The 27,367-nt window shown below is 41.8% G+C and overlaps 3 protein-coding genes across 4 annotated transcripts; 1 reads left to right on the top strand and 2 right to left on the bottom strand.

Annotated features, from left to right (window-relative positions):
• Positions 1-5,059: 5,059 nt before the first annotated feature.
• LOC108606534 lies at positions 5,060-6,974 on the bottom strand. Its single transcript, XM_017996713.1, has 4 exons — positions 6,734-6,974; positions 6,093-6,635; positions 5,647-5,942; positions 5,060-5,580 (listed from the first exon to the last, which is right to left on the bottom strand). Exons 2-4 carry the CDS (start codon positions 6,578-6,580, stop codon positions 5,441-5,443), a joined length of 924 nt encoding a protein of 307 aa, XP_017852202.1. The 5' UTR covers positions 6,581-6,635; positions 6,734-6,974; the 3' UTR covers positions 5,060-5,440.
• Positions 6,975-9,354: 2,380 nt separating this feature from the next.
• Positions 9,355-23,292, bottom strand: LOC108606533 (zinc finger protein hangover). The gene is made up of 8 exons (XM_017996712.1): positions 22,681-23,292; positions 17,220-17,546; positions 16,009-16,155; positions 13,616-15,341; positions 12,047-13,041; positions 11,347-11,982; positions 9,582-11,130; positions 9,355-9,468 (listed from the first exon to the last, which is right to left on the bottom strand). Exons 1-8 carry the CDS (start codon positions 22,885-22,887, stop codon positions 9,446-9,448), a joined length of 5,610 nt encoding a protein of 1,869 aa, XP_017852201.1. The 5' UTR covers positions 22,888-23,292; the 3' UTR covers positions 9,355-9,445.
• Positions 23,293-25,238: 1,946 nt separating this feature from the next.
• On the top strand, positions 25,239-27,354 carry LOC108605533 (regucalcin). Of its 2 annotated transcripts, none has more exons than XM_017995286.2 (3): positions 25,239-25,343; positions 26,297-27,015; positions 27,073-27,354. In XM_017995286.2, exons 2-3 carry the CDS (start codon positions 26,297-26,299, stop codon positions 27,263-27,265), a joined length of 912 nt encoding a protein of 303 aa, XP_017850775.1. In that variant the 5' UTR covers positions 25,239-25,343; the 3' UTR covers positions 27,266-27,354. The 2 variants fall into 2 exon arrangements, with proteins under 2 accessions (XP_017850775.1, XP_017850774.1); XM_017995285.1 differs by lacking the exon at positions 25,239-25,343 and adding an exon at positions 26,124-26,227.
• The last annotated feature ends 13 nt before the right edge of the window (positions 27,355-27,367 follow it).

Raw genomic sequence — 27,367 nt, 5'->3', positions numbered from 1 at the left:
TCTAAGCAACTGTTTTTTTTTTTCTATTATTATTATTATTTTTATTATTATTATTATATCTTTTGTATACCAGTAATATGCATTAATATCCAAATAATTAATTTTTTTCGTAGTCTACTTTAGATTTAGCAGCCAAGGCGAAGCCACAGCTACAAATACAAATACAAATACAAACACATACATATACAACTATATATATCGTTGTCTATGCATATTAAATACATATATATTTAATCCACTATATACTCTATACATATTCTTGTCTGTATGTAAATGTTGAGCAAACGGCAAACTTCAAAATAATCGAGTTGCATATTCAATATATTTATATTATTATTGATGTTGTCAACTGAGCTTCTTGCAATTTAGTTTCACACACACACATGCACACACATACATATAGCATACATATATACAAGTATATACTAAGCCTAAAAGCTATTTACAAAATAATAAATTAATCAATTGTGTGTGGTTTTTTTTTTTTTTTTTTTGAAACGTATAAAATGAAACGCATAATGCAATTATGTAATTTTGTACAACATTATCTCTATATATATATATATACATATATATACATACATTTAAACAATTTGAAAGAAGTAAATTCACACACACGAAACACACAAATTATATATTTTCAGCTAAACAAACTCATTGTACGTATTAAAGAAAACTCAATAAAAAATGAAAACCAAAAAAATTATTAAAATAATAAACAAAAGATTCGTTACTTACTTACAATGCAAATTGCTACTACTCCTTGGTTAATCCGGGCATCAACTCTATCGAACTGCATAATAGGATATCGCGCAGCTTGTCAAAGTTTTGTTCATAATTTTGACAATTTATAATTCATACGTTCTTATGATATACATATGTCATGTGGTCAATAAAATAATAGCAATACAGAGTAAGTTGCATTGGTATTACGTACTTTACTGTATCTTCTGCAATCCAATTTAAGTTATTCTGCAAATAGAAACATATCATTTAAAATACACTCAATGCAAAATTGCACGTGGGCTTAAATTGCTTTGAAGAAAACTTACTCAGCTGATACTTATCTCAAGTCTGCATACATCAACAGTCAAAGCCAAACCCACTCAACGCTCATCGTACGATGCGCAGTGAGCTGAGCGCTCTCTCTAAGCTATGAAAACGGCCACGCTCTCATTCGGCCGCAGCAGCAGCGCTGAGAAATACCGCAATAGTCAAAGCAAAACACACTCGCGCTCTCACTCATCGTACGAAAAGACTTGGAGTTAAAAGACTTGAGCAACGAACTTGCTGCATTTTTTCAACCTGCGACTAGTCGTGCTATCTAATCTGAAAAGCCTGAAAGCCTATATACCCTCAAAATAAGAAGAAGAAGCCATGTTTTGTATAATAATTGTTTATTTATTGCCAAAGCGTTTTGTTACTAAAATTAAAAACATTGTATAACTGTTGTTATCACAAATAACAATGACTTAATGCAAATGAATGCAAATAAAAAAATATTTACAGAACAATTTTAAAGTTAAGCCTTTATAAATAATTAAAAATACAAAGAATGTATTAATGCATTAACTTAAAATCAACTGATTGATTCAACATCCCTTCGGACAGAACGAGCTGCTATTGTTGCTACTATTGCCGCTCAAGCCGGATGTTATAGTCCGATTGCGTAAACATTCCAGGACGTAGCCACATTTCGTGTCTGATGAAGTCCTGCGAATGCTGCAGGGACAAACCCATTGTACATTAAGCTGCAAAACAAAACAGATGATTGGATAATTTAATTTTTAAACAGCTAAGAGTATAGAAGACAGACCATTAACTTTAAAGGACTGTCACTAGCCACGACCAGTCTTTCAATACAACAGCAGCGAGCAGCTTTTTGTACCCAATTCAATATGAAAGCCTAACAATTGTCCTCTTGGTGCTCCTATTGGGCAGCTGGAGCTTGATGATAGCTTAGAGCTACTGCTGCAGCAACTGCAGGCGCATGTGGATGACGTTGGCTGTGTGCGCAAGGCGCTGAAGAAGGAGCTAAAGGAGATCGCTGGGATGCTAAACTCCTGCACCAAATATGTGGATGCCACCGACGCTTGGGGCAGGCAGGTGTCCAAGGATGTGCTCGCCATTGTCAACTCCTGCAAGTCCATGATCGGCATGTGCCATCTGAACAGCCAGACTCGAGCTTCTCCAAGAAGTTCAGCTGGCAGCTGGTCAAGGCCGTCATTGGTACCTCAACAAGGCACCAGGCAACTAGTTGGCCGCCAGTACCAGCTCCTGCTTTATGGGCGCCACAAACAAGGTCAAGGCCAGCTGCGAAGCCCAGCCCAGTCAACGTCTGTATGGGCAACAAAAATGTAAATAAATAATTATAAAATTAAACAAACTTTACAAATAAAACTAAAGAAAATGATTTCTTACTTAGTAATCAAGCTAGAATTTGTATCGTTTGTCGAATTGTTTCTAACATGACTTTAGTTTTCTGACCACAAAAACGCCGCCTGCTTATAAATTCATTTATTTATTTCAGACGAGGTCAGAAGAAAATAATTGCATAAAAGTAATTAAATTGAATTCAGCGCAATATATTTTGAGGACTTTATGAGATGAAACTAAAAAGTCTGTAAAGTACTCACAGAGGCTCATGCAAGGAATATTTAGTTTTAAAAGCATAGAGCAAATGAATCAAAATTTCAAGCAAGCTGCTAAAACACAGCGAATTTTTCTTTATTAAGCACTTGATATTTGTTTATTGAGAACAATAGTTAAAAACTTACTTGTGGTCAAAGCAGCTCCATAGATTGATTGTTAAAAGGCATGTGGAAATTATCGATAATTATTACACTGATAACTCGCGCACTGCTTGTTCAAAACAGAACTGACCTACGTGGCCTATGTGCGTTCTCATTCACTCAGCCGCCCGCACATGTGAGCGTCGCTGCTTTGCTGCTCTTCGCTGCACGCGTCTTTCGTTCGTGAGCTCCCGATCGCTCAACGCTGCTGCTGCGGCTGAACTTGGAGCGTCGCCATTTCGTTGCTTAGAGAGTGTCGCACACTGTGCATGGTACGATGAGTGAGAGCGCGAGTGTGTTTTGCTTTGACTATTGCGGTATTTCTCAGCGCTGCCGTTGCTGCGGCCGAATGAGAGCGTGGCCGTTTTCATAGCTTAGAGAGAGCGCTCAGCTCACTGTGCATCGTATGATGAGCGTTGAGTGGGTTTGGCTTTGACTGTTGATGTATGCAGACTTGAGATAAGTATCAGCTGAGTAAGTTTTCTTCAAAGCAATTTAAGCCCACGTGCAATTTTGCATTGAGTACTCTATTTGAAATTTTAAATTCTTATTTGCAGAATAACTATTTTTGTATTGCCAGTTACATTAAATGACTTGCTACCAATTCAGCTTACTTATAATAATGAAGACTAAATACAAATGAATACAATGAATACAAATAATCATCTGTTCATTGCCTTGCCACAGAGCGCACCTTGATCCATTGCCATTTCCATTTTCATAGGAGGCTCTTCATTTGGCGCCTCAATAATCTAGAGCTACAGTTGTCGCAACACGTCTTGCAACTCTTTGTGGCCTAGTCCTGTGGGCAGCTCATATGTTTCATATGGTTTCAGCGAAAGCTGTGCACTCGATTGATTGATTGCAAGAGAAAAATAAGTGAAACTCTTTTTAATTAGGAGCATTAAGCATATAAAAAATAGATAATCAAGCCGAGCAAGCAAGCTATGCGTATCTTGCGCTTATTGTGAGCCACCCACAGCATAAGCTGCTGACATTTGTTGGGGCGCTGAAGTAGCAACTGGGGCTCAGGCCTTGTTTCAACGAGATAAACCATCAAGTCCTTTAACCAATCAACAATTATATAAGCTTCCGTTTGTGTGCCCCGGCTACAAAAGATTTTCGGCCTGGCTGCAATCAATTGCGCATGGCGTGCTTGCAATGATAGTAAAACTCCTTGCAAGGAGTGCTCCAAATGAATTAGCACGCTGGCATCCTTTTTCACATTTCTGGGAGTAGCTTTGGGTCGACGCTGCAAAAGTTTTTGTTGCCAATGTGCGCGCAGCGCTTGTGGCGACTTGTCGAATTGTTTAACCATGGGGTCTATCTAGGCGGAAAATAAATGAATTATTAACTGAAATAATTGCAGCTTACCCTTGAACTTGTGTCTGTATTTTAAAGTCTATTTACTTGTATTGAAAGAATAGTCAGAGCAAACTAGTTTTAAGCAGCAAGCTAGCACTCGTGTGGATCATGGATGACACAGAAGACGCAGGACAATCCTTCAACGAAAATTGGACATAACTTGGCCAAATCTTGAGAGATTTTCAAAATTTTTGGATTGCGAAACTCACAGAACGAAACTCCATCGATCTGCATTAAAATTTTGAAATATTCGATTTTTTGACAAAAATTACTTTGGTCCATTGGACCAAAATGTAGACTGGACGCAAACCACTGTTTGTGTCATTTAGTCAGGACGCAAGCCACTAATTGCGTCCTGGCTAACTTTGGCTTCAAGTTTCTCACAGTTATTTTTTGTTTTTTATTTTTATTTTATTCTTAATTTATATTTTTGTTTGGACTGCGACACAAAATTTAATGAATGCAACTTTATTTCTAGCATAAATACGAGCATAATACAGTTAACAGTTGCACAATTGGGTGATAAATGGCCAAGCTATGACTAAAAAACCAATGCTGCATACTTGTTATTTGTTTAATTTGAAGCTTTGACTTAACCGGCTAAAACAAACCGATTTGTATATATATTTTCGAATAAGCCATACTTTTTTGTTTGCGGTTAGTAAATGCCGCTGGAGGGTTGCAGCTTTAACATGCAGCCGCCAGATGGCCAGAGAGCCGATGTTAGAAACTCTTGTTGAGTTTGTTCTTTTCTTAAGATACATAAAGGTGAATGATAGCTATTAACATTTTAATTTTAATTTAAATTGAATTGAACCTGTAAAACCGAACTCAAATATCTTGCATCTTTAATATAAAAGAACAGCATACACAGACAATACCCAGTGAAACCATTTCTTACATATAAATAAAACGCTCACTCTTTCGTCTTTCATTCGTTCAATAAAACACTTAATATCTACAATTGTTACAGGATTAAATTTCGGGCAAAAAAACCATACAGCTTATATACTAAAAACCGTTTCGCGCGCATAAATTCCAAATTATTTACGAAATGAAGTTTTTATGTATGACAAATCGAATAAGATGACTACAGTAAACAAATCAGTTTTGTTTTTGAGCTAATGGGGAAGGAAATGGGAGTACACGGAGACTTGGGCTTTTCGTAAAACCCGACATCTTGCCAAATCAAAAAATTTGAAATAGCGTTGTGCCAATTCAACTTGAACCCGCACTCTAATCATGAACATTTAAAAAACAATGAGAAGAACCGGACGGCAGCCTCATTGTGTATGCGCCGTTATCACTATGTTGATCTGCGGATAGAACTCTGGCTTCGCCTCCGACGTGATCAGCTGCACCATGCGTTGCTGTAGCTCATCCTGGCTAGCCTGAGTGCCCGGCGGTATCATCCAAATAGCTTCTGCAAGATACAAGACAATAAATCAGTTTACTTTGCTTTCTTTGCTTATTAGCATTGTGCACTTACCGCCAAAGTACCAACCGTTTGGCGTGCAGAGACGCCACATAATGGCCGGCTGAGTGGGCATCAGATCAGCCAATATATCACAAGTTTCGCCCGGACGCAGGGACGGCACATTGATGCGTTGCATTTGTATAGGCGATGTTAAAAAGCAACCATTTGGCCAGCGATCTGCGCCATCGTTTTGCAGCTGAAACGCTTGCTGTTGAGCGTTCACATGCTGTCCCTGCACTATTTTCATTGATGGCAACCCCTGTAGACTGCAAAAGTCCAAATGGTAGCCCACAGCTGTTTGTAAGTTCCTAAAAAGAAAAGAGCATAGTTAGTTATTAGTTAACAGTATCGCAGCTGGTTTTGGTTTGTTATTCATTTGATTATATATATATATATATATATATATATATATATATATATATAGATATGGAGACGATCAGAACGCAAGTGTGGCTCACCAGTTGCTCATTTCGAGGTAAAAACGAGCCGATTCTCGATTCATTTGATTATTCATAAGGCTCTGGAACTGACTGATCAGATCCTCATGATCTGTGGTGCCCATGCAGCTAAATTGCTGCAGTAGGATCGAATCAATATCATAGTCATTTGTTGGCGCATTACCACCGAGCCCCTTTAGCTGTGCTTGCTGTGCGGGTGGTAATGGAAGCGTAGTAACGACGGCAGGCACTGCTTGGCTGGACACAACGAGACCTGGTGGACCTGGTGGCGCTGGCAATGGTATCCCATTATTGCTAGTTTCCATCATTGGATTTGTGGTTGTTGTTGTATTTGTGGTAGTGCCAAATAATGGCTCACACTGCATCTCCTGCAGCAGCAATTGTTGCGGCTGGCTTGGATGCTGCTGTTGCTGCTGCTGCTGCCCCAGCGTTGGCTGAGACTCTGTTGCTGTTGCGCTTTGTGACTCAAAGTTCTCCTCAACATCCATTACGGCTTACTGCTAGCTATGCTACCCCCACGTTTTATGTATAAAATTGCTTCAACTGCAATGAAAATGTTTAAAATGCGTTGTAATCTTATTGTTTTGTTATCATTTCCGTCACTGTTGTGGCCCAGACAATGACATTGTCCTCAAACTTACATATATGCACCTTTCACTGTCTAAGTGCTCCAGCAGAGAGTAACAATTAACGCACTTTGCTACTATAAATAATGTGTTGAAAATATATTGTTTTTGTGTGTTTTCGTGTTTTTTTTATTATTAAGTGTTGGAGATGTGGGTTGTTGGCTCTTTATAATCGATTACCAATTTGCGATATTTTCGTGCAGCTCACAAAGGAACTTTACTAAAAGAAATGCACAACTCGTTTATAACCCTTTGTCTCCATTTATTTTATCACTTATTCCGTTTGTTTACATTTCATATACAGTTTACAGTTCATATGTGTACTTAAAAGTGTTAAATTTTTGTGTAGATACTTAATAATTATTGAAGCATTGAACTTTTGGGCTAACTGAAATATCGATAAGACTTTAAAAGCAAAGGTTGCCACCTGACACGTTTGAATATTAATTCAAACAAAACAATTTTTTGCTAATAAGAATATCGAGCCCTATTTGCGACAATAATGAATGCGCGATTTTCCGAAATTCCAAGAACACCATCCGCATTAGAATCCAAAATATTACATTTTAAATGTATATACTTACGGAGATTTTAGCCTAGCAAAAAAATTCTCTCTTGTAAAATTCTTCTGGCGCATACGGTGATTGTCGCAAATAGGTCTCTATATATTTAATTTTTAAAAACGTTTAGTAGTCAGTTAACAACAAAAGGCATTCCTTCTTGCATTCTTCATATGCTCTTATCGATACATATCGCAGAACAGCTGTTAAAATATGAAGTTAACTAGGCTAACGGTCGTTCCAGTTGAATATATCATTTCATAATTTCCCATATTTGCCATGTGTATTTTTAGCCAAACACAAATTTCTTTCCCCATCAAAAAGCCAAGGAATTCAATTAAGTCATATGATATATTCATATGCAGTTGTTACATTCATGTTTTGTTTTTTATTTATATTTAGCAGATTTTTAAACTAGTTTTCAATTACATACATAAACCTTAGAGATAATTATACAGTTAAGGTATATATGCAGAAAGCGCAATTAACATTTGCAACTACGCATATCATTTCTTTAATTAATAGAAAGTTCATTTTTGTTTCTGCTTTTGTTATTGAATTCGCATTCAATTTCTCAAAGTTTTGTATGCAGTCATGAAACGAATTGATTTGTAAAATGCATTCATACATTTATAAATAATTTTACAAAGCTTATTGTTAAGTCATTCAATGTAATCAATACAAAATAAGTGAAAGGAAAACTTAAAATAAATATACGTTTAAGCGAAGAACGCATTTGTATTTGGTAAACTCATCGCCAAAAAGCAACATATCGTAGAAATATAAAAGAATGCATTAGAAATTTGGCGCATTTTAAATGTACATTTAAATAGAACAAAAAAAAATTCCTTTATAGTCTAAATAGACATTTTATTTAAGTTGCAAATAAGTGTGAAATGTTTTTTTTTTTTTTAATGAACTGCCTTCTAAGGAAAACGCACTTACTGAATACATGTTTTGTTTTTGTATATACATATAGAAAATAACTTAATAAAAAAAAAATAGAAAGGATAAAGGTTTTCAATTCTCCAGTTTGTAGGGGCTTTGGTGCGTCATCATAAAGTCTGTGCTTAGTAATGAATTAAAAGTAAATTAATTGTTAAACTCATATAAATTAACGTTCTTTTTCATATATATATATATATATATTCGGTCATATATATATAGTTGTATGTATATGCGTACGTATCCTTGTGTATATATGTATGTATTAAAAGCTTAAATTAAAACTCAAAACTGGAGACGTTGTGTTTCTTCAAATGATGTGTGAGTGTAATGTATGTATGTATATTATTATCTAAGTTAACATACAAAAAAAAGGATTATATGCATCTATAATATATGTATATGTTTTAAATGGTATATCATATTTATAAGAGCAATACATGTACATACATTTAGATGAATGTGTGTTCGAGTGTGTGTGTGTGTATGTGTGTGCAAGTCTTAGCTTCAGCAACTACTACATTTAGCAGCAAAAAAAAGAGGATTATTTATTTTTTAGTTACATTTAACTACAAGAGCACACAACACACATACATAACTTTATATTTATCTTGTCTTTGCTTCTGTCTCACTATCTAGCTATCTCGCTCTAATTCGTTACGCTCTTACAGTTACAGTTGCACACTTGTGGATTGTAATCGCATTACTCCTATCATTTGTGTATTTGTTTGTTGTGTTTTTGGTTTTTATTTTGCTTGTGAATGTTTGTTTGATGGAATGCGTTGCAGCTTTGCTGCTTTGCTGCTCTGTGCTCTCTGCTCTCTTTTGCAATGTTGTGCTCTGGACTAAGGTGAGGTGAGCGATGATAATGCTGAGATGCTGCAGTGGTGAGGTTAATGAACGAGTGTGGTGGTGTTTGTGGTGCTTTAGTGGTGTGTGTGTTGGTGTTGGTGGTGATGGTGAATGCTTTTTGTTTGTTTTGTACATTTTCATTGGAACTCAGTTGGAGCCCGTCGCTGCTGCAGCTGCTGCTGATGCGGACGCTGATGTCGTCTTTGTTGTTTTTATTTCCAGTATGCTGGACTTTTTGCTTTTGGATTTGCTGTGGCTATGGCTGCCGCTGCTGCTATTGTTGCTACTGCTATTGTTGTTGTTGTTGTTGCTAGCGCCGCTGCTGCTGCTGCTGCTCGCTGCCTTGGGCCCATTATTCAGAAAATGGCTTTTAATGTGAGTCTGCAGAAGCTCCTGAGAATCGAAACAAAGTTGACATAGATCACACGTATAGCTGGAATGAGACTGATCAGCGGCAGCACCATGTGCCGTTGCTGATGCTGCTACAGATTTTTTGCGCCGCTCACCAGTTGAATGCGTCGTTGTTGTTGATTCACTCTCCGACGAGGATGAATCATCATCATCATCGCCATCACCATCACCATCAGCATCACCATTGCTGCTAGCGCTCATTCTGACTCTGGCCCTGCCGCCCCTGGCGCTGGCCAGACGACCACCACCCCCCGACCCTGCTGCTGATGTTGAGCTCGGCATTTCCTCATCCTCTTCGATTATATCATCAATTGTCATGGACTCACCCACGCCATCATCTTCGGCGTCACCTTCAGCATCATCGACAAACTCAAGATCATCGTCACTGTCGCTCTCAATGGCCTCAGCCTCATCATCATCTACGTCATCTACGTCCTCCTCCGAGCTATGCAGCACCAGCAATTCATTTTGTTTCGCCTGCTGCTGCTGCTGCTGATGTTGCTTTTGTTTTGCTTGCTGCTGCTGCTGCTGCTGTTTGTTGTCATTGCCATTCAGCTGCTTGGCGTTATATTCAAAATTATCATCATCGTCCACAATGCCGTCATCGTCGACCTCTTCCACCTCCACCTCCTCAATGAGGTCGTCCAAATCGGAGCTGTCTTCATCATCATCGCTGTTGTCCTCGATCTCCTCATCCAACTCACTATCATCTTCATCCAAATCGCTATCCTCCGCATCCAACTCGCTATCTAAATCGCTGTCCTCCTCATCCAAGTCGCTCTCACCCAACTTGAGCGCTGCCGCTTGCTTCTCAAGCTTCTCTTTACTGCCAGCAGCAGCTGTTGATGTTGCTGTTGCTGTTGCTGTCACTGCCGCTGCCTGCTCATCCTCATCAGTTTGCTCTTCTTGCTTTATAGCTTTAGTTATGACCGTTGGTGTTGCCGTTGTTGTTGTTGCTGTTTTTGTAGCTACTGCTGCTATTGTTGTTGCTGCTGCCTCAGCTTGTATTGCTGTTGCTGGTGGCGTTGCTTTGGCTGTGCTCGCACTCTTGGCCGTGGCCATTGGTTTGGTTGCCACTGGCACAATGACATCCTCCTTGAGATGATTGTTTATGTGATTGATAAGCTTCTCTTTGCGCGACAAGTACTCGCCGCATAAATCACAGCCCCACTGGAATGGACAGAATGGACGAACGACCTTGGCGTCCGCTAGCTTATGCTCGATCCAGAGCTCTTTGGACTCGAAGCGTAAATCACCGCAACGACGACAACATAAGGCCTCGTCCACTTCGATAACTGGCGGCTCTGGCAGATTGCTGACCTCATGCTTGTGCAGCTCGTACATGTGGCGACGCAGATTGTTGTTGCTTATAAAGGTGGAGGCGCAGTATTCACACTTAAGCTCACGTTTGCGCTTCAGCGATTTGTTGGCCGCTGAGCTGCTGCTCGAGCTGTTGTTGTTGCTGTTCTGTTGCAGTTGCTGCTGCTGTTGCTTCTGTTGCTGTTGCTGATTGGGCATGAGACCCACTGCATGCAGTTCCCGCAGCTGCAACATGGATGAATTGCTCAGTGAATTGTTGTTGTTGTTGTTGTTGTTGTTGCTGAGACTGTTCAGCTGCGTCGCTTCGCTGTCGTTGGTGAGATTCTAAATTGTTGGCGAGAAACAGAAATATAAACAAATTAGTAATATTCAAAGCAAAGTTCCAGACACAAGTATTGCAATATTTTCTGTTTTTTTTTTGTTCTTTTGCGACTGGTGCGGAGGCAAGAAAAAAAACAAACAAACGACTGTTTGGCAACCATCATCTTTGGTTGCGTTGGTTGGGGGGACGACCTCGCTGCACAAGCCCAAAAAGCTCACCTGCTTGCTATCACCTCTGAAATGCCACTTGCGATGCACCTTCAGTGCAATCACCTGGGGGAACGTCTTTGCGCACAAATCGCACGCATATTCCCCATTCTCATTCTGTCGCTCCACCTGAAATTGTCCCGCATCTGCGGGACCATCGTCAAACATCGCTGCCAGCGGATTATCCACATACAGCTCCTGCTCATGCTTCTCAATATGCTTCTCGAACATCTCCTGATCGGTAAAGCGTGCACCACAAATGGTGCATGCCACCTCCGGCATGCGTATCTTAATCTTATTTGTGCTTATGGTGTTGCTGGTGGTTGTGGTTGTGGTGTGCGTGTTGGTGTTGGCGCCGCCATTGCTATCGCTTCCCGCACCGTCAAGCATCAGCAGCTGATCATCGTCCTCCTCATCGTCATCATCATCGCCCGTCTTGTGCTTGAACACCGCGCGCTGCTGCTGCTGCGACGCCGACAGCAGTTGTTGTCCCTGTTCCTGTTGCTGATGTGCGCCCGTTGCCGTAATCGGCTTGCGATTGCAGGTGGGCGTATGATTCTCCAGCATTTGGCGATCGAAAAACATTTTGCGGCACAGCGTGCACTCAGCCGGATCCGGTACCTGCGGATGCTTCTTATAGCGATGTACCTATGAACAAAATATAAATATATGAATATATGCAGTTAAATTCAATGCGCTGCCGGCAACTTACCCAGAGGCTCTTGCGTCCGCTGTAGACATTGCCGCAGTCCTTGCAGGAATAATCATTCGAATCGAACTCATCATGGGAATTAATGTGTATGGCCAACTTCTTGTTGGTATTAAAGTTGGATGGGCAGTACTTGCATTGATACCAGTACAAAGGCAGCGATGCCGAAGCGGCGGCGGCGGCGGCAGCATCGCTGTTGGCCAGGTCAGCATTTGAAGTAGCGTTAGCAGAGGAGCTCTTGCTCGATTTGGCGCCAGTGTCCAGGACCACTTGGGACTTGTGCACGCTGCGCTTATGCTGCTGCAGCTCCAGCTCCGAGCTATAGACAATCGAGCAGACATCACACTCGAATTGCTTGACAATCATTTCATCCTTAATCGCGCGTCCGTGCACCTTGAACAGATGCACCTTCAGACCCTTCTCATAGGCAAACTCCGCATTGCAGAGCTTGCACTTGATGAACTGCACATTCTGCACCTGATGATCGGTGAGCATGTGATAGCGGTAGGACTTCTTGGAGCTGAATCTGCGCTGGCAGATGCGACAGCGCATGCGCCTAAAGCGTCGATCAGCAGCTTGATCCAAGCTACGCCGGAACACAGCTTGCTCCTGTGCCGTTTGATTGGCCATTGCAGGCGGCACTGCACCATCAGCTCCAGCTCTAGTTGCTGCTGCTGCAATGATTGTCACTGATGCGGCTGCTGCTGCTGCTGCTGCTGATGTGCTTGTTGCTGTTGCCTCCACTGCTGGCGTTGCTGTTATGGTCAGCGATTTGGGTGTCATGCGATTAGCTGCAGCCAGTGCGGCATTTGTGGCAGTCGATGCGGTGTAATGGGAGCGCATATGATTGGATAGCCCAATATTGTTGCTGAACACGGCATTGCAGATGGGACACTCCTTCTGCTGGTTGGCAATGCTGGTGTTGATGCTGCTGTTGTTGCTGCTCTCGTCCAGACGCATTTTCTTGGCAATGTTGCCAGTGTCCTCATCCTCATCATCTGCAAAACGAGAACAAGTATAGCATGAGTTTAGTTATTGGCAATTGATTTTGCTTGGCGGCAACACACAGGGCAAACAGAATGACAAACAAAAGGGGCGTGGCTATAATGAAATCATAATTATAAACAAACAGATTAAGGCTAACAATTTGGCATTCAATAAATAAAGCAAATCAAATTATATAAAACAAGCTTTTTGATGTAATAGCGAATATCGAAATAAATATTCAAAAACGGTTTAGGCTTTTAACAAAATAATTCAATTTATAACATACAAAACATTTCGAAGAATTTCTATTAAATTTGGTGCATTTTAGAATAAAAAAATATTTTCAAAGCGCAAACTTGTAAATAAAGTGAATGGGGTTACAGCTTAAGCTTTAAATTTAAAAGTTATTGCCCCATTTAGTACTTGAGATAAATTACGCAAATAGCCAGAGGTTGAGGGCAGGACAGTGTACTTGATGACTAGTGTAACAAGTATAAGTGTATTTGCGTGTGTGTGTGTGTGTGTGTTAGTGTATCTATGTGTGTGCGTGCGTGTGTTTGTGTGGTGTGGCCAACTAAAAATTACCGATTGTCCCACCATTTGTTATGGACATCAAATCCTTCATCACATAATCATAACGACCCGTATAGACATTGGGCGTGCTGCCATCGGCCAACTTGACTGCATCCGCATTAACGATGTACTCAAAGCCGCCAGAGTGACGATTCTTGTCCACGCCATGTACGTTGATCATATGCTCGCGCAGATAGGAGATCCGTGGATAGCCGAGGCCGCAACGCACGCACTTGTAGGTCTCGGGCAGCTTGTTGGGATGCTTTGACTCCATGTGACGCAGCACATTGTTGTAGTTGTTGTACTGCTGGCCACAGATGGGGCACACTTGGGGCATGCGTGAAAAGTATTGTGACTTGGGTGCCTCACGACTGCTGCTTGCTGCGCTGGCGCCAGTTGCAGCAGCAGCGGGAGTGCTGGTGGCTGCATTGCCGCTCGGCTTGGGCGTGGAGGTCAGCGGTGTTGTGGTGCTGTTGTTGTTGTTCTGGCTGCCGCTGCTGCGTGACTCATTGTCGTTGGAGCTGGACTGGCTGACGCCAATGCCGAGCGCACCCAGCAGACTGCGCTTGCCGGGCGAGTGCTCATTGGTGGCTGCGCTGTCGCTGCTGACGCCACCCAAGTGATCCTGATAGACATGCTCGAGGAAGCGTTGGTGCGTCTCCAGCTTGGCATCGCAGGTCATGCAACGCAGACGCACAATGCAGTCCATGTTGTTGTAGTGACGACGTCTGTCCACCGGATCGGCAAAGTCGAGGCCACAGAAGCTGCACTGTATGGAATTGTTATCCTTGCGCTGCACATCCGCATGCTTGTCATAGACGTGGGTGCGGAACTCGTGCTTGGTGCGAAAGCCTTTGGGGCAGAGCTTGCATTCGTAGAGCTTGTTCACCAGCAGCTCCTTGGCGCGCAACTTCTCGGGACGCTCGGAGCTGATGGAATCGTTGGGCGTGGCAGGCGCCGCCAGCTGTGCTGCTGTTGCCTCCAAGTTGCTGCCGCTGCTGTTGTTGTCGCCGCTGGGCGTAAAGTTGGGCTGCTTGGCACGCAGCCCATTGAGCATGCGATAAAGATTGATGCAGTTGCGCTTCTTCAAATGCGATATGAACAGCGCCTTGGAGTCGTTCATCTTGAGGCAGTTGAAGCACAGATTGCGTGGCAATGTTGGATACTTCTTGCGCACATGGGCCATGAAATTCTTATAGGTGCTGAAGTATTTGTTGCAACAGCGACAGGTCATCGTTTGGTACTGCTCGAGGAACTCACTGTTCTCATCTATGAAGTCCACTTTTTCGCGCGTCAACAGCTGCTGATACTGCTCCGGATTCTCGTAGTCATAGCCGCCGTTCTCGCACTTGATGAACGTATTCATCACCACCTGGCGATACTTCTGCGCAGAGATATTGCCGCCAGCTGCTGCTTTGGTCGCCTCGGCTGTGGCCGCTGCTGCCGCCGCCGCGCGTTGAATTTCCAGCGCTGCGGCCAATGCTGGCGTTGGCTTTGTTATCGGCGTATTGTTGGGCGAATCTGTGGACAGTTGAAACAGATTTGGATGCAAGTTGCGCTCGTGGCGTCGCGCATTGGCGCGCGTTGAGAACTGCAGACTGCAGGCGCGGCAGCTGGCCACCTTAGAGTCACCAGCGGCAGCCACATTGGCCACCGCAGTGGCGGGCAGTTGTGCAACTGCGGCTGCGGCCACCGCCGCCGTTACGCCGTGCTGCGCGCTATAGTCATAGTCGGAGGTCTGCAAGAAGACAAGGCAAATGCAAAGCTTAGTTAACAAAATCTGTAAATAATTTCCAAGCGAAATATTTGGCAATTGCTAGTGGATTTATTTGAATTGAATTTATTTTCAATTGACTTTAAATGTTTTACTTTGGCATTAGCTTTAGCTTTGTCACGAGCTTTAACTCTGCCAATCACTAAATTATTTGTCACAGCTAAGCTTCCTCTAATTTCCACAACAAAATTATTATTTAAGCAAATATTATTTCGTCATAGCTCTATGGCATTTAGTAGCAACAAATTTTAAAGTTTCTTTATTATATATTATTCATAGCTAATATTGCAAATGTATGTTTGGCTAAGGCTAATAGTTTTATGTGAATGGCAATTTAATTTAAAAAGGCAAATGGTTTTTTGTGAATGGCAATTTACTATGAGAACAAACTGGCAAAATAAAATGATTTCTTAAAAGTTATTTAAGCAATATACATACATATATTATTTGTATCAATTTAATATTAATTATTTTTTATATCATTTTGTAGCTTGCTTATATAAATTTTAAGTCAAATTTTTTTTATTTCTTTGCATTAATTTTTATCTCATTGATATTAGTTCTGTCGAGTGAACTATTTATTTCACTATATTATTTCATTGCTGACTACATTCTGACTACAGATTCTTACCATTAGCGGCACATCGCCCTCATGCTCGGAGCGTTCTAGGAACATAGTGGGGTCCATCATGTCATCGGACTCATCAATGCTTTTCATGTGATAGTCATCATCCGTATCATCCAGTGGCTCATCCTTGATGGGTACAGCGGGCAGCGGCTGCAAAAACGAATTGGCAGCGTTCAAAAAACTGAGTTTCAAATTAAATCCTAATCGTCTGTGTTCATATTACAAACATAATGGAAAAACAAAACATATATAAACAGTTTGAGTAACTCAAAAAAATAGACAACAGTTGCAATTGTTGTTGTTGTTGTTTTTTGTTGTGTCTTGCGAATGCACGATACAATTACATTATAGGAATAACGCCTGAAAAAGCGCAACTGCTGTGCGGCGCTCTGCAGCGTCACCGGCATGAGCAGCGGTGTGGCTGCCACAGCGGCTGCAGTTGCAGTTGCAGTCGCATTGCCGCTGCTGCTTGCTGTGCTTGCAGCAACTGACGTGGTGGACGGCAGTGGCGGCGGCAACGGCGGCGGCAACGGCGGCGGCAGCACATTGCTGCACTGCTGACGCAAGAATTGACTTGTAGCTGATGAAGTCTGGCTGAAATCAAGTGGCAGCGACAGAGGCAATGGCAAAGAGCTGACCTCAGCAGCACTAGCAACAGTTGCAGCACTCGCGGTCGCAGTTGCAGTTACAGCAGTCGAAGTAGTAGCAACAGCAGCATGAGTTGCTCCAATTGCAGGCAAAGGAGGCACGGCTATATCCAAGGGTAGAAATAGTTTCGGCTTGAATTTGGCTAAACGCGTTAAAGCGGTTGCTGCTGCTGCTGTTGCTGATGTTATTGTTGTTGTCGCTGCAGTAACAGTAGATGATGCTGTTGTGCATTGCTGACGTCGCGGTTGGCGTATGCGTCGCTGCTGACGCTGCTGCTGCTTATAATAATGATGATGGTGATGATATTGCTGCGGCTTGACACGCGGCTGTTGCTGATGTTGCTGATGTTGCTGCTGCTGTTGCTGATACTTGCGATGCTGCTGATGTTGCTGGTGCTGCTGAGTTGCTGTTGCCAAATTGCTGGTTGCTGGCACCTGCAATAAAAGTGTTTGCAATGTTTGTTGTTGTAACGGCGCTGACTTTGCCGCGCCACCGCTGTTTACTCTGGCCGATTGAAGTTGTTGTTGTTGCAGCTGTTGCTGTTGTAGTTGATGCTTTGGACTCACATAGACTGTTAAGGATTTACGCTTCTTCAGCGATGGTATGCCATCCAAAATGTTGGCGGATGCCTTCTCGGCTGCAGCCAATGCTGCTTCAGACTGTTGTTGATGCTGCTGCTGCTGATGTTGGTGCTGCTCCAGTGCGTTGCCATTTTCCGCTCTATTCAAGTCCAAATAGCCCAAGAGCGTCTGCTGTTTGGTCTTGTCAATATCCTGCCACTGTCGTTGCTTTGCCTGTGAGCTCAGACAGCGATTCTTGAAGCTCTGCCACGAGTTCAAATAGCTAATGCAGGCATGACAAATGTTCAAAGAGAAACGGTCCAACGATGATATCTAAAACGCATTTAAAAACAAAAACAAAATATAACCAATTAGTTTTAATTTCTTTAATTTAAGTTAAAGTAAACTCTATGGCACAAGGGGTGTGTGTCTACCTATGCTTACGACAAAGTCAACCTCAGAGTGTTGCTCATCCTGCTGCTGATGCTGCTGCGGCTGCTTTTGTTGCTGCTGCCTATTATCTACGACAACTACAAGTTGTATTAATGTCAATGACCTGCTTATAATTATATGCAAAACTCAGTCCAACAAACAAACTCTCACCACACTACACAAGCCTGCTGCCTAAGCACATAAGATTGCCATGCAAACGCATGTCCCACATCCCCAAGTCCTTTTGGGCGCTATGGTATGTCTATTTACAATAGCCCAATGCTTATATACACACACACACACACACATGTATTGTGCTCTCATGCACATAGCAACTTTACATAGCCCATGATACATAATACGATTTTAATTATGACTGGCATGAATACAATTCAAATTTGAATTCAAATGCAAACACTGCTTATAAATTCAAAAAACAGTGTTGCTCGCAGCAAAAAAAAAAAAATTCAAATTCAGCTGTTATCGATAACAAAGCAGAACAACTTTTTTTTTATGAAATTCGTGACGAACACAAAAATCAAAACAAAAGCGCAAATTAGTCAAGTTTATTGTGGACTGCTTTTGTTGTTGTTATTGTGTAGCCGGCAAATGCATTTGGCAACTTGTGGACAATGTATGAGTATTTATATAGATATATGTATGTACATATATACTTGAAGTACATACTTCTTGTGGGTAACGCATATTTTTGCAAGTGTGAGCCTTTGCTCTTGTGAGTGTCCAGCGGTCAACATACTTATGCATTTATGTATGCATATATATATATATATATATATATATATGTGTGTGTGTGTGTGCACACTTCATTTCTAAAACACTCGTCCTTAAAGCCTAAACTCTTGCATTCTTACTTTGAAGGGTTTCGATAATTTGTTGTTCATTCACCTTGCCCACCTTATCCTTTTGAACTGACGCACACGTATACATAAGCAACCACACACACACACACACACACGCACACTATTGTGCAGCTGCTTATGTACACGCGCACACATACAAAGTGCAACTATATACCAATTTCAAGTGACGATAACGAGCAAATTGCAATTGCTTATATACAACAATGCTACATATGGTTATTGTAGATAGTATGTGTATATGTTTTAAGCCTACTGTAACCACAGGAGCACAACAAAGGAAAGCTTTGCTTTGCCAGCAATGGAATTGACTTTTATACCATAATCTGTTTATCATACGCCTACAGACATAAGTTAATTTGTTACTTTGTGTAACATAGTTAAAGTAGTTTTGATTTACTTTAATTTGCTCATTTTCGAAAGTTGCAAAAAGGCAATCTTTCATCCATCAATTGGCATTGCAACAAGCTGCAGCAGCTGCCACTGCCACTGTTACCAGCTGCTGACCAGGTGCAATAATCAGAAATGAGATGAGGCTGGGCTGTTGACCAAGAATTATAAAGAAACAGAAATACAAAAAATAAAGAGACACGCAGCAGTTGCTCGTCTCGCCCAGAGTCGATGACGACGACGACGACGACGACGACGATCTGGTGGAACTCTGAACGAGTTTGTTGGGCCTTTGCCGTATTTGCTTTTGTGTCCTTATTCGCTGTCAGCTGTGTCTATGTATGCGTCTTTGTGTGTTGTGTCCTGAGCAAAAGTAAACCCTCATAGCAGTGCAGATCAATATTAAATTACACATGAAACTCACGCACACACGCACACAAACGCACATACACGTGCATACATGCATAGGGTAAAAAGTCAGCCAAGTGGATTCGTCAGCATCGATAAATTATAAAACGTTATCGATGCTTGGCTAAAGCTTTTTTGACGGGCGTACGCTCTTTTTGGAGTTTTATCAGTTACATCTCTCATTAGCGCATACGGCGCTTGTCTCTCTCTCTCTCGCTCACGCTCTCTTGCGACTGACCAGTAGCATGCCTTTTGCTGATCAGAGAAAGTTTTCAACTTGCCAGTTGGGGAGTTATAAAAAGAGAGCAACAGCAGCAGGCTGGAGGAGGAAGAGCAGCAACTGCAATTTCCAGCCAGCAGGTTAATCTGCGAAACCGAAAAACCATTCGGCTTTGTACATTTTTGTAGCCCTCTGTAAGAATGTACACACACACATACGCACCAGTACACATTGTATGTGTGTGTGTGTGTGCATGTGGTCCGCCTCCAGATAACAAGCGAACCGCACAGCGATGACGCCAACCAAATGGTCGCTTTATATGTATGCGTGTCTGTTTCTGTGTGGTGCTGGTTACTGGTGCTGGTGTATTCACCATGAAATCGAGCCAAAAGCGAAACCAAAGAGCACAGCACAGAGCCCAGCCCCAGAGTACCAGCCGCCGCAGCAACAGCACAGCAAAGCACACGCAGCTCACAACGTGCCGACAACAACGACAACGACGACGCCGACGTATATGATGATGTCGATGCCGTTGCCATTTGCCGGGGGCGCAGGCCAAAGAGTCGAGAGTCGTTGCTGCTGCTGCCAGCAGCAGGCGGCAACCATTTTGTGTGCCTCGACGACGAACGAAAAGTGGATGACAACGAGGGCGACTCAGCGAGCTGGGTTTGCTGCTTGTGCTCTTGCCGTTTTGCTTTGGCTGCCTGCTGGCACAGAATCAATAACCGAGAGAAGCGTAGCTAGCGAAGCCCACAAATCCTAAAGGTTGTTTCCACTTATCTTGGGTACTGTCTGCTGCTGCTGCTGCTGCTGCCGCTGCCGCTGCCCTGCCCCCTTTTTATTTTTTTTCTTTGCTGCTTTCTTATGTTTTTTTCGTTATGTGTGTGCGTGTGTGTGTGTGTGTTATTCCCTTTTGTATGTGCCCCAGAGCTGCTCAACACAGCACCGGATATATCATGAGGCCCAGGCGAGGAGTTACAAATGGAAGCCAGTGAAGGACACAACAGCGCGCGCGCATGAGAGAGCGAGAAAGAGAGAGAGAGAGAGAGAGAGAGAGAGCGCACACATAAGTGCGAGCGTACTGAGAGTGGAGGGCTGCAAGTGCAAAACGGAAATTAACGCTGGAGACGCTAATGCTGATATAAATCGAGACTTGGGATAATATAACCATGGGCATATGCTGCCATGCGGAGCTACAAATACATACAAGAATATATCTCTGTGTGTGTATGGGCGAATTCCATGGAAGCGAGGCGAGCACACACAAAATTATACGTAATTGCTCTGGTGCTGGGCAGGCACAGCAGCAGCCCAGTCGTCGACGTCGTAGTCAGTCACTCAGTCAGGCCACAGCCAGCCCATGAAGCCGATATGAAACGAACCAAGCGCGACCCAAGCTCCATACATTTACACATGCATACAGTCACAAATACACACACACACACACACATACATACAAACGTTGCGCCGTTTCCTTTCCTCTCTTACGCTCACATAGCTCTCAATCCCACTGGCATGGACGTTGGTTGACGGCCTCGAAAATTTGTATGTGGTTGTTGTTGTTGCGCCCGTTCGGGTGCCGCAGCCGCTCATTGCGCTGTACGCTTTGTGCTGCTGATTCGTTAGCTCTGCTTAGAGATGAGCCCAAAATACAATTTTTATGACTTTTATATATATAATACATATAATAAATACGTATATTTCTTGCAAATTAGCGTAAAAGGGCAATTAGGAAAAGTATCGAGAAATTACATCGATATTTGTGCTTGTTGCCATCGCTAAATAACAACAAATGTTATTTGGTAAATAATAAACAATGAGCGTGAGCGGCTTTGTTATTATTATTATTATTGCTTAAATATATGCAAAAAAAAAAAAAACAAAAACATTTTGTTAAGCATTTGTGCATTTTGCCGGTCAATTCTAACCTCAATCAGCAGCTGCCGCTGGGACTGAGCGCAATCCCAGCGCAATGGCCACGCTACCAGCTGCATGAGCCCATGGCATGAGCCCATCATGCCAACGTAGCAAACACACGAAATGCCGATGATGATGACGACGACGGCGACGACTACTACAGCTACAGCTACAGCTACGTCGTCGGCTATCGAGAAGCGAGCGACAAACCAGCCAAGCAAGCGAAGCCAACAACAGCAACAACAACAACAAGAACGGCAGCAGCAGCACAGCAGCGAGTCAGCCACAGGCAATGCCAGCCAGCGAGCCAGCTAGCTAGCCAGCCAGCCAGCGACAACCACAACCGACGCTGACGATGACGACGACGACGACAAAGTTACACCAATACCAATACATAAAACGCGCCATCGTGACTTGGCACTTCAGCCCCAGATAGATACCCGGAGCACATGGAACAGAAACGATTACCTGAATTCCGATTCCGTTTCAACTGATGATGATGATGATTACGATGAAGATGATATTGAGCCAAGTGGCCACTTTCAGGGAGGGGAATAAGAGTGCGAGTGCGAGGCTATGGGTAATGGAAATGGCCGCTGCAGCTGGCAGCGAAACAACACAACGTTGTCGTTGTCGCCGCCGCCGCTGTTGTCATCGTCATCGCCCAGCCGCTTGCACAATCAAATGGGGCCAGCAAGCAGCCAACGGCAGAGCTCTCGCGTCTGTTTGGTTGAGGCGGCATATGTATATACTCTTTGTTCGTATTTAACCTAACTTAATATTAGATTTGCAATTATTTTATTATTTGGATAACCAATGAAGCAAGGCATATGGCAGGCATGGCACAGGCAACTAATGGCCATTGATGTTATCGATTACACATACAGGCAACGGCAACAACAAATACAATAATGGCTGCGCCTGCCTGCCTGCGCCAGCCTCAATGTGTGGATGAGCGAGCAGCCGACCCAGGCCAGCCAACATCCTCTCCTCGGGTGTGGCCACACAGCAACAGCACAGTGCTCCGACTTCGGGCATACTATACTATTTGGGTATGGGAATTTAGCATTGTGTGTATAACTGTTTTGGTTTGAGGCAAAAGCAACCCAAGCAGCAGGTAAAAAATTCAAAATGTGGAACGCTTGGAGTATGCGTTTATTACGTATGTATGCGATATGGTTTAATGAAAAATGAAAGAAAAAACAACGTAAAAGAAACTCACCTTGATATTCACGCAGTTTTGTATTTTAGTGGCCAGCGGCTCCTTATCGGCTGCATAACTGTTAATAATCGAAATGCATTCACTGGCTGGCGCTAAGCACAGGCGACAACTATTTTGTCGCGTTAGTTCATCTGTCGCTGTCGCTGATGTCTCAGACACTCCCGCACCCAATCCCTGGGCTGTCGCTGCCGCAGCAGCGTCGCACATTTTGTTCTACTTTTCTTCGACTGTTTTCGTAGCTTTTTGTTCAAAAAAAAAGTTTAACTTTAACTTAAGCGCCTCTCTGTTTGTTCTTGTTTGCTTTGCTTTGTTATTTTGCTATTTCGCACGTTTTCACTTTTATTTTGGAACGTAGGCGCAACGCGTGAGCGTCGCAGCCGCTTCCTCTCACTTTTTTCTTTCTTTTGGCAAAATGGTTTTTTCTTTGCTTTTTATTTTATATTGTCGCCTCGGCTTCGCGATTGCTGACACTGTTTCGTCGTGCCGTCACATTTCTTGGATATCGGTATTGGTTAGTCGAAGTCACTCCGCCGCCGTGCAACCGTTAATGATTTATTAGCAAAACAAATTTACACAGAAAAAAAATGAACGGAACGAACGCAACTAGCGGCTCCAAACTCTTAAGCGAAAATGAACTCAAAAAGAGCTGCAAAACAGTGATGTACATGATACATCGTTGCATCCGACCATCGATGTTTTTTTTACGATATATCCCAATGTCTTAAGATGTGTTTTCTACAATCGATGGTTACTTCGACACGATAATTTCAGTTAGTACTCACTGTAGATTCATATTTTGTATTAACGTTTAGTATTATGAAATAAGATAACACACACACAGTAATTTTCTAACTAGATTGTGATATATTTTCTTAATCTCATACTATTGTTGATCAAATTTAAAAAAAATTCAACTAATATACCGAAGTTATTAGTAGCAGTGCTGCAAAATTTTAAAATAGCAGTAAGGAAATATTCTCTAAGGGCATTGTCCGTTGGTCCGAGCGAGATGGACATAATCCAACGTAGCGTATCATCCTTACACAAAATGTTTTGAGTGACACGAGCGAGAGGTTTGACTCGATTTAAAATCTATGAAATCGGGTTAAAGTATCGAATGGCAAAAGTGCTTATCAAAAATAATTACTCAGCACTGATTAAATTTGAATTGGCGTGTAAAATTATAAATATTTAAGAAATAAGAGTTGCTCAAGAATTAACTTTGATGTAAATTATTATGGCTGTTTATTAGCTTAATAAACTTAGGAATACTGGCGTATTAGCAATACAAATTTGAGTGGGTTGTTTTGCCGGTTAGATCCCCATTCTCATACCAGGGATGACAGAAACTCAGCTGATTCTGTTTTGGTTGTGTGGGTGTTGTTTTTATTTTGGTTTTGTTATTATTTACCTCAATTGGTCTTGATTTGATTACAAGTAATTTCGTTTAAAGGTAAACATTATTGCCTATGTAAATATGACTTTATCCACATTTACAATAAACTATGCGATGATAACAATTGTACAATCAAATAAATAGCTATTACAAGAGCACAGTAAACACAATGTTGCACATAAGATAAGGCTTCGTAAAGGGTATATAGTAAAATATGAACGATAGTCTATACGCTAAGCACATCTTTTTTATTGTATGCCATACATTCCCAATTGAATTATACGTCTCAGAGTCGCCTAAATCCTAACCCGATTTACAGTTGCTGCCCAAAACCCTACACTATGATTTGAATATTTATGTACCATATGTACTATATTCATGAGATAGTACAATTACACGTGTCTATTTTTAAAATGTCCATAAATCATATAGAAAATTAATTAAAAAATCATTTAAATTTATAGCCAAATTTGGGCAAGTCACTAAGGTGACTGCTAAGAGATAAGAATCAATCGCAGAGTCTGGAATTTTTGCCAGCTTAGACGCCCCCCACTGGTTATCAATTACCGAAAAGTGCAAAGAGCGTTGCCATAAATAAAGACCATAGTCATGTGAGCAAGCTTTTTCTTCAGCATCCTTTCCATACATATATACATTCTCATATACATGAATGGACCGGCACAGTGGGCTTCATTAGATAGGCGTGTCGCCAATTTTATTTATCGCATATTCTGGACCGGAAAATGCATATTATTTCTACAATTGCTAAATATATGAAAATAACAATTTGCATACATACTTAAGTTTAATAAAATGTTAATAATTATATTAATTTTGGCGAGCACATTTAAGCTTATCAGACACACCCACGCAGAAAAAATTGCAACGAATATTAAATATACTTTACTTAATGCAGCTTATAAAATTAACTGTGCATTTTTCAGTATCGCTATAGATATGTCGCTATGAGCGACTGCTCAAAGACTTGAACTTCAAGAGAGCAGTGTAATTTCAAGCATTAATACACAAGTAAATGTACTCATACATATGTCCATAAGTAATCATATATACTTTCTTATCAGGTTACAGTACCATATTCGCGGCTTATCATCCAAATAAAAACAGTAACCAACACATACATCAACTGAGACGACTATAAAAAGATTCCTGACCGGCCGAACAAACCTCAGTTTGCACATAGAGAGTGTACGTGCAGTTTCCTAGTTGACAACCTTTGATTACTCTACAAAGTTAAATATTAAACAAGGTATGTATAAAAAGCAAAGTTTATTTTTTTTTATTTGATTAATCCTTTTCTGTAAAAGTTTTGCAAACTAGAGTTTTATAAAATCAATTACCAAATTTTTTTTGGAAGTGAAGTGAATTTGAAGTATTAGAAAATTTACAATAAATATTAAAAAAAAAAAAAAAGAATGGCAGTATTTTGACATAAAAAACGAAATAATTAACAATTCAAATTAATAGTTTTCTCTGTTTCTTATAAACATAAAAAGCCGTTATACAAGCTTTTCATAAATCTATGCCGCAAAAGTTCCCTTGAACTGCTGCCAATTACTTCAACATTTATTTCTACAGCTAATTATAATTAATTTTAAATGCCAGTGCCAACTATAAAGAACAGCATAGCGTTTTTTAGTTTGCACCACTGTGCCTATGAAACTCTGATTCTGATTCTTTTATCCTTGAGCAGCCATTTTTGATCATGTATAGTCGAGTTTCAAACCGTTAAAGCCTGTTATATACATATGTATATACGATACTTATGTAGATCTGTAAACATTCAACTTTGGCTGTTTTTACCGTAAGTGCACAGTAAGCTTTTCGCAACAACAACCACAACTACAACAGCATCATTGCTTTAATGCTGCCCAAGTCAGAGATCTCTAAGTGAAGGGCATGACGTCAGAGAGAATTGTAATTGTGGTTGTGCATAATAGGGGGGAGATGAGTGTAAAACTCGAATTTACACACCCGTATAAATCAAATAAATAAAAATGAATCGAGCTGCCGGCAGCTGGCTCAGTGCTTAGTTAAAACTCAAACGCGTCTGTTGAACTCGATCGATGAAAAACAATGCTTAACAAATTCGCGCTTGTAATTTTAGTACTGGTCACACTGTGCAGCACAACGGTAGTTCACAAGCTTACAATTCAAGCTTTACGATTTCTCTCGGTCTAATGGGAATTTATATTTTTGCAGATGTCGTACAAAGTGGAGCCACTGCCTGATTCGTACGCCGGCCTGGGCGAGGGACCTCACTGGGATGAGCAGCGTCAATCGCTCTATTATGTGGACATCGAGGCGGGCGGTCTGCTGCGCTACGATTACAAGCAGAACAAGGTGTACAAGGCGCAAATTGAGGGAGAGAAGCTGGCTGGCTTTGTGCTGCCCATTGCTGGTAATCCACAGGAATTTGCCGTCGGCTGTGGTCGTCGCGTAGTCATTGTGAACTGGGATGGCGCTTCACCCGTAGCCAAGCCTGTCCGTACTTTGTTTGAGGTGCAGCCAGAGTATGAGGCGAATCGCTTCAATGATGCTAAAACTGATCCTCGTGGTCGTCTTTATGGTGGCACCATGCGCTACATTGGGGATGAGTTTGTGCATCGCCATGGCGAGCTCTATATGTGGCAGGCAGGCAGCAATGCTGAGGTGGTCAAGAGCGATGTGGGCATCTCCAACGGTCTGGCTTGGGATGAGCAGAACAAGAAATTCTACTACATTGACACCACCGACTATGAGGTCAAGTCCTACGATTATGATGTCAACACTGGCAAAGTTAGCAATCCTAAGGTCATTTATAATTTGCGCAAGACCAGCCCCAAGGATCATCTGCTGCCCGACGGCATGACCATTGACACTGAAGGCAATCTCTATGTGGCCACCTTCAATGGCGCTACCATTTACAAGGTCAATCCCAGGTATGTAACCTCCTACTTAGCCTTACTTAGATGCACTCATTATTAAATTGCTTACAGCACTGGTAAAGTAATGCTGGAGATTAAGATGCCCACCAAGCAGATCACCTCTGTGGCCTTTGGCGGACCCAACATGGATATCCTGTATGTGACCACCGCAGCCAAATTTGATCAGCCTTCGCCTGCTGGCACCACCTACAAGGTGACTGGGCTCAATGCCAAGGGTTATCCTGGCGTAAGCCTGAAGATCTAAGCTCTCAAATTTCATAAGCATTGTTTTTTTTAGACCTACAATTATTTTTGTAATATCACATCCTGTGCAATTTGCAATAAAGTTTTTTTTAAATAACCCATA

The sequence above is a fragment of the Drosophila busckii genome, chromosome X (genome assembly GCF_011750605.1).
Source record: "Drosophila busckii strain San Diego stock center, stock number 13000-0081.31 chromosome X, ASM1175060v1, whole genome shotgun sequence".
In the NCBI taxonomy this organism is placed as follows: domain Eukaryota; kingdom Metazoa; phylum Arthropoda; class Insecta; order Diptera; family Drosophilidae; genus Drosophila; species Drosophila busckii.
The sequence above is the reverse complement of the archived record's forward strand: the minus strand, read 5'-3'. Positions and strand labels throughout refer to the sequence as shown.

Excerpts from the sequence above, each read along its gene's own strand:
- LOC108606534 (XM_017996713.1), bottom strand. The coding sequence starts at position 6,580 with ATGGATGTTGAGGAGAACTTTGAGTCACAAAGCGCAACAGCAACAGAG. Across the intron at positions 5,943-6,092 it reads TACCTCGAAATGAGCAACTG|GAACTTACAAACAGCTGTGG; the intron begins GTGAGCCACACT and ends TTTTCTTTTTAG. Across the intron at positions 5,581-5,646 it reads AAACGGTTGGTACTTTGGCG|AAGCTATTTGGATGATACCG; the intron begins GTAAGTGCACAA and ends TGTATCTTGCAG.
- LOC108606533 (XM_017996712.1), bottom strand. The coding sequence starts at position 22,887 with ATGTGCGACGCTGCTGCGGCAGCGACAGCCCAGGGATTGGGTGCGGGA. Across the intron at positions 16,156-17,219 it reads GTAAATCCTTAACAGTCTAT|CCGCTGCCCGCTGTACCCAT; the intron begins GTGAGTCCAAAG and ends TCGTTTTTGCAG. Across the intron at positions 11,131-11,346 it reads TCAGAGGTGATAGCAAGCAG|AATCTCACCAACGACAGCGA; the intron begins GTGAGCTTTTTG and ends CCAACAATTTAG.
- LOC108605533 (XM_017995285.1), top strand. The coding sequence starts at position 26,171 with ATGCTTAACAAATTCGCGCTTGTAATTTTAGTACTGGTCACACTGTGC. Across the intron at positions 26,228-26,296 it reads TCACACTGTGCAGCACAACG|ATGTCGTACAAAGTGGAGCC; the intron begins GTAGTTCACAAG and ends ATATTTTTGCAG. Across the intron at positions 27,016-27,072 it reads ATTTACAAGGTCAATCCCAG|CACTGGTAAAGTAATGCTGG; the intron begins GTATGTAACCTC and ends AATTGCTTACAG.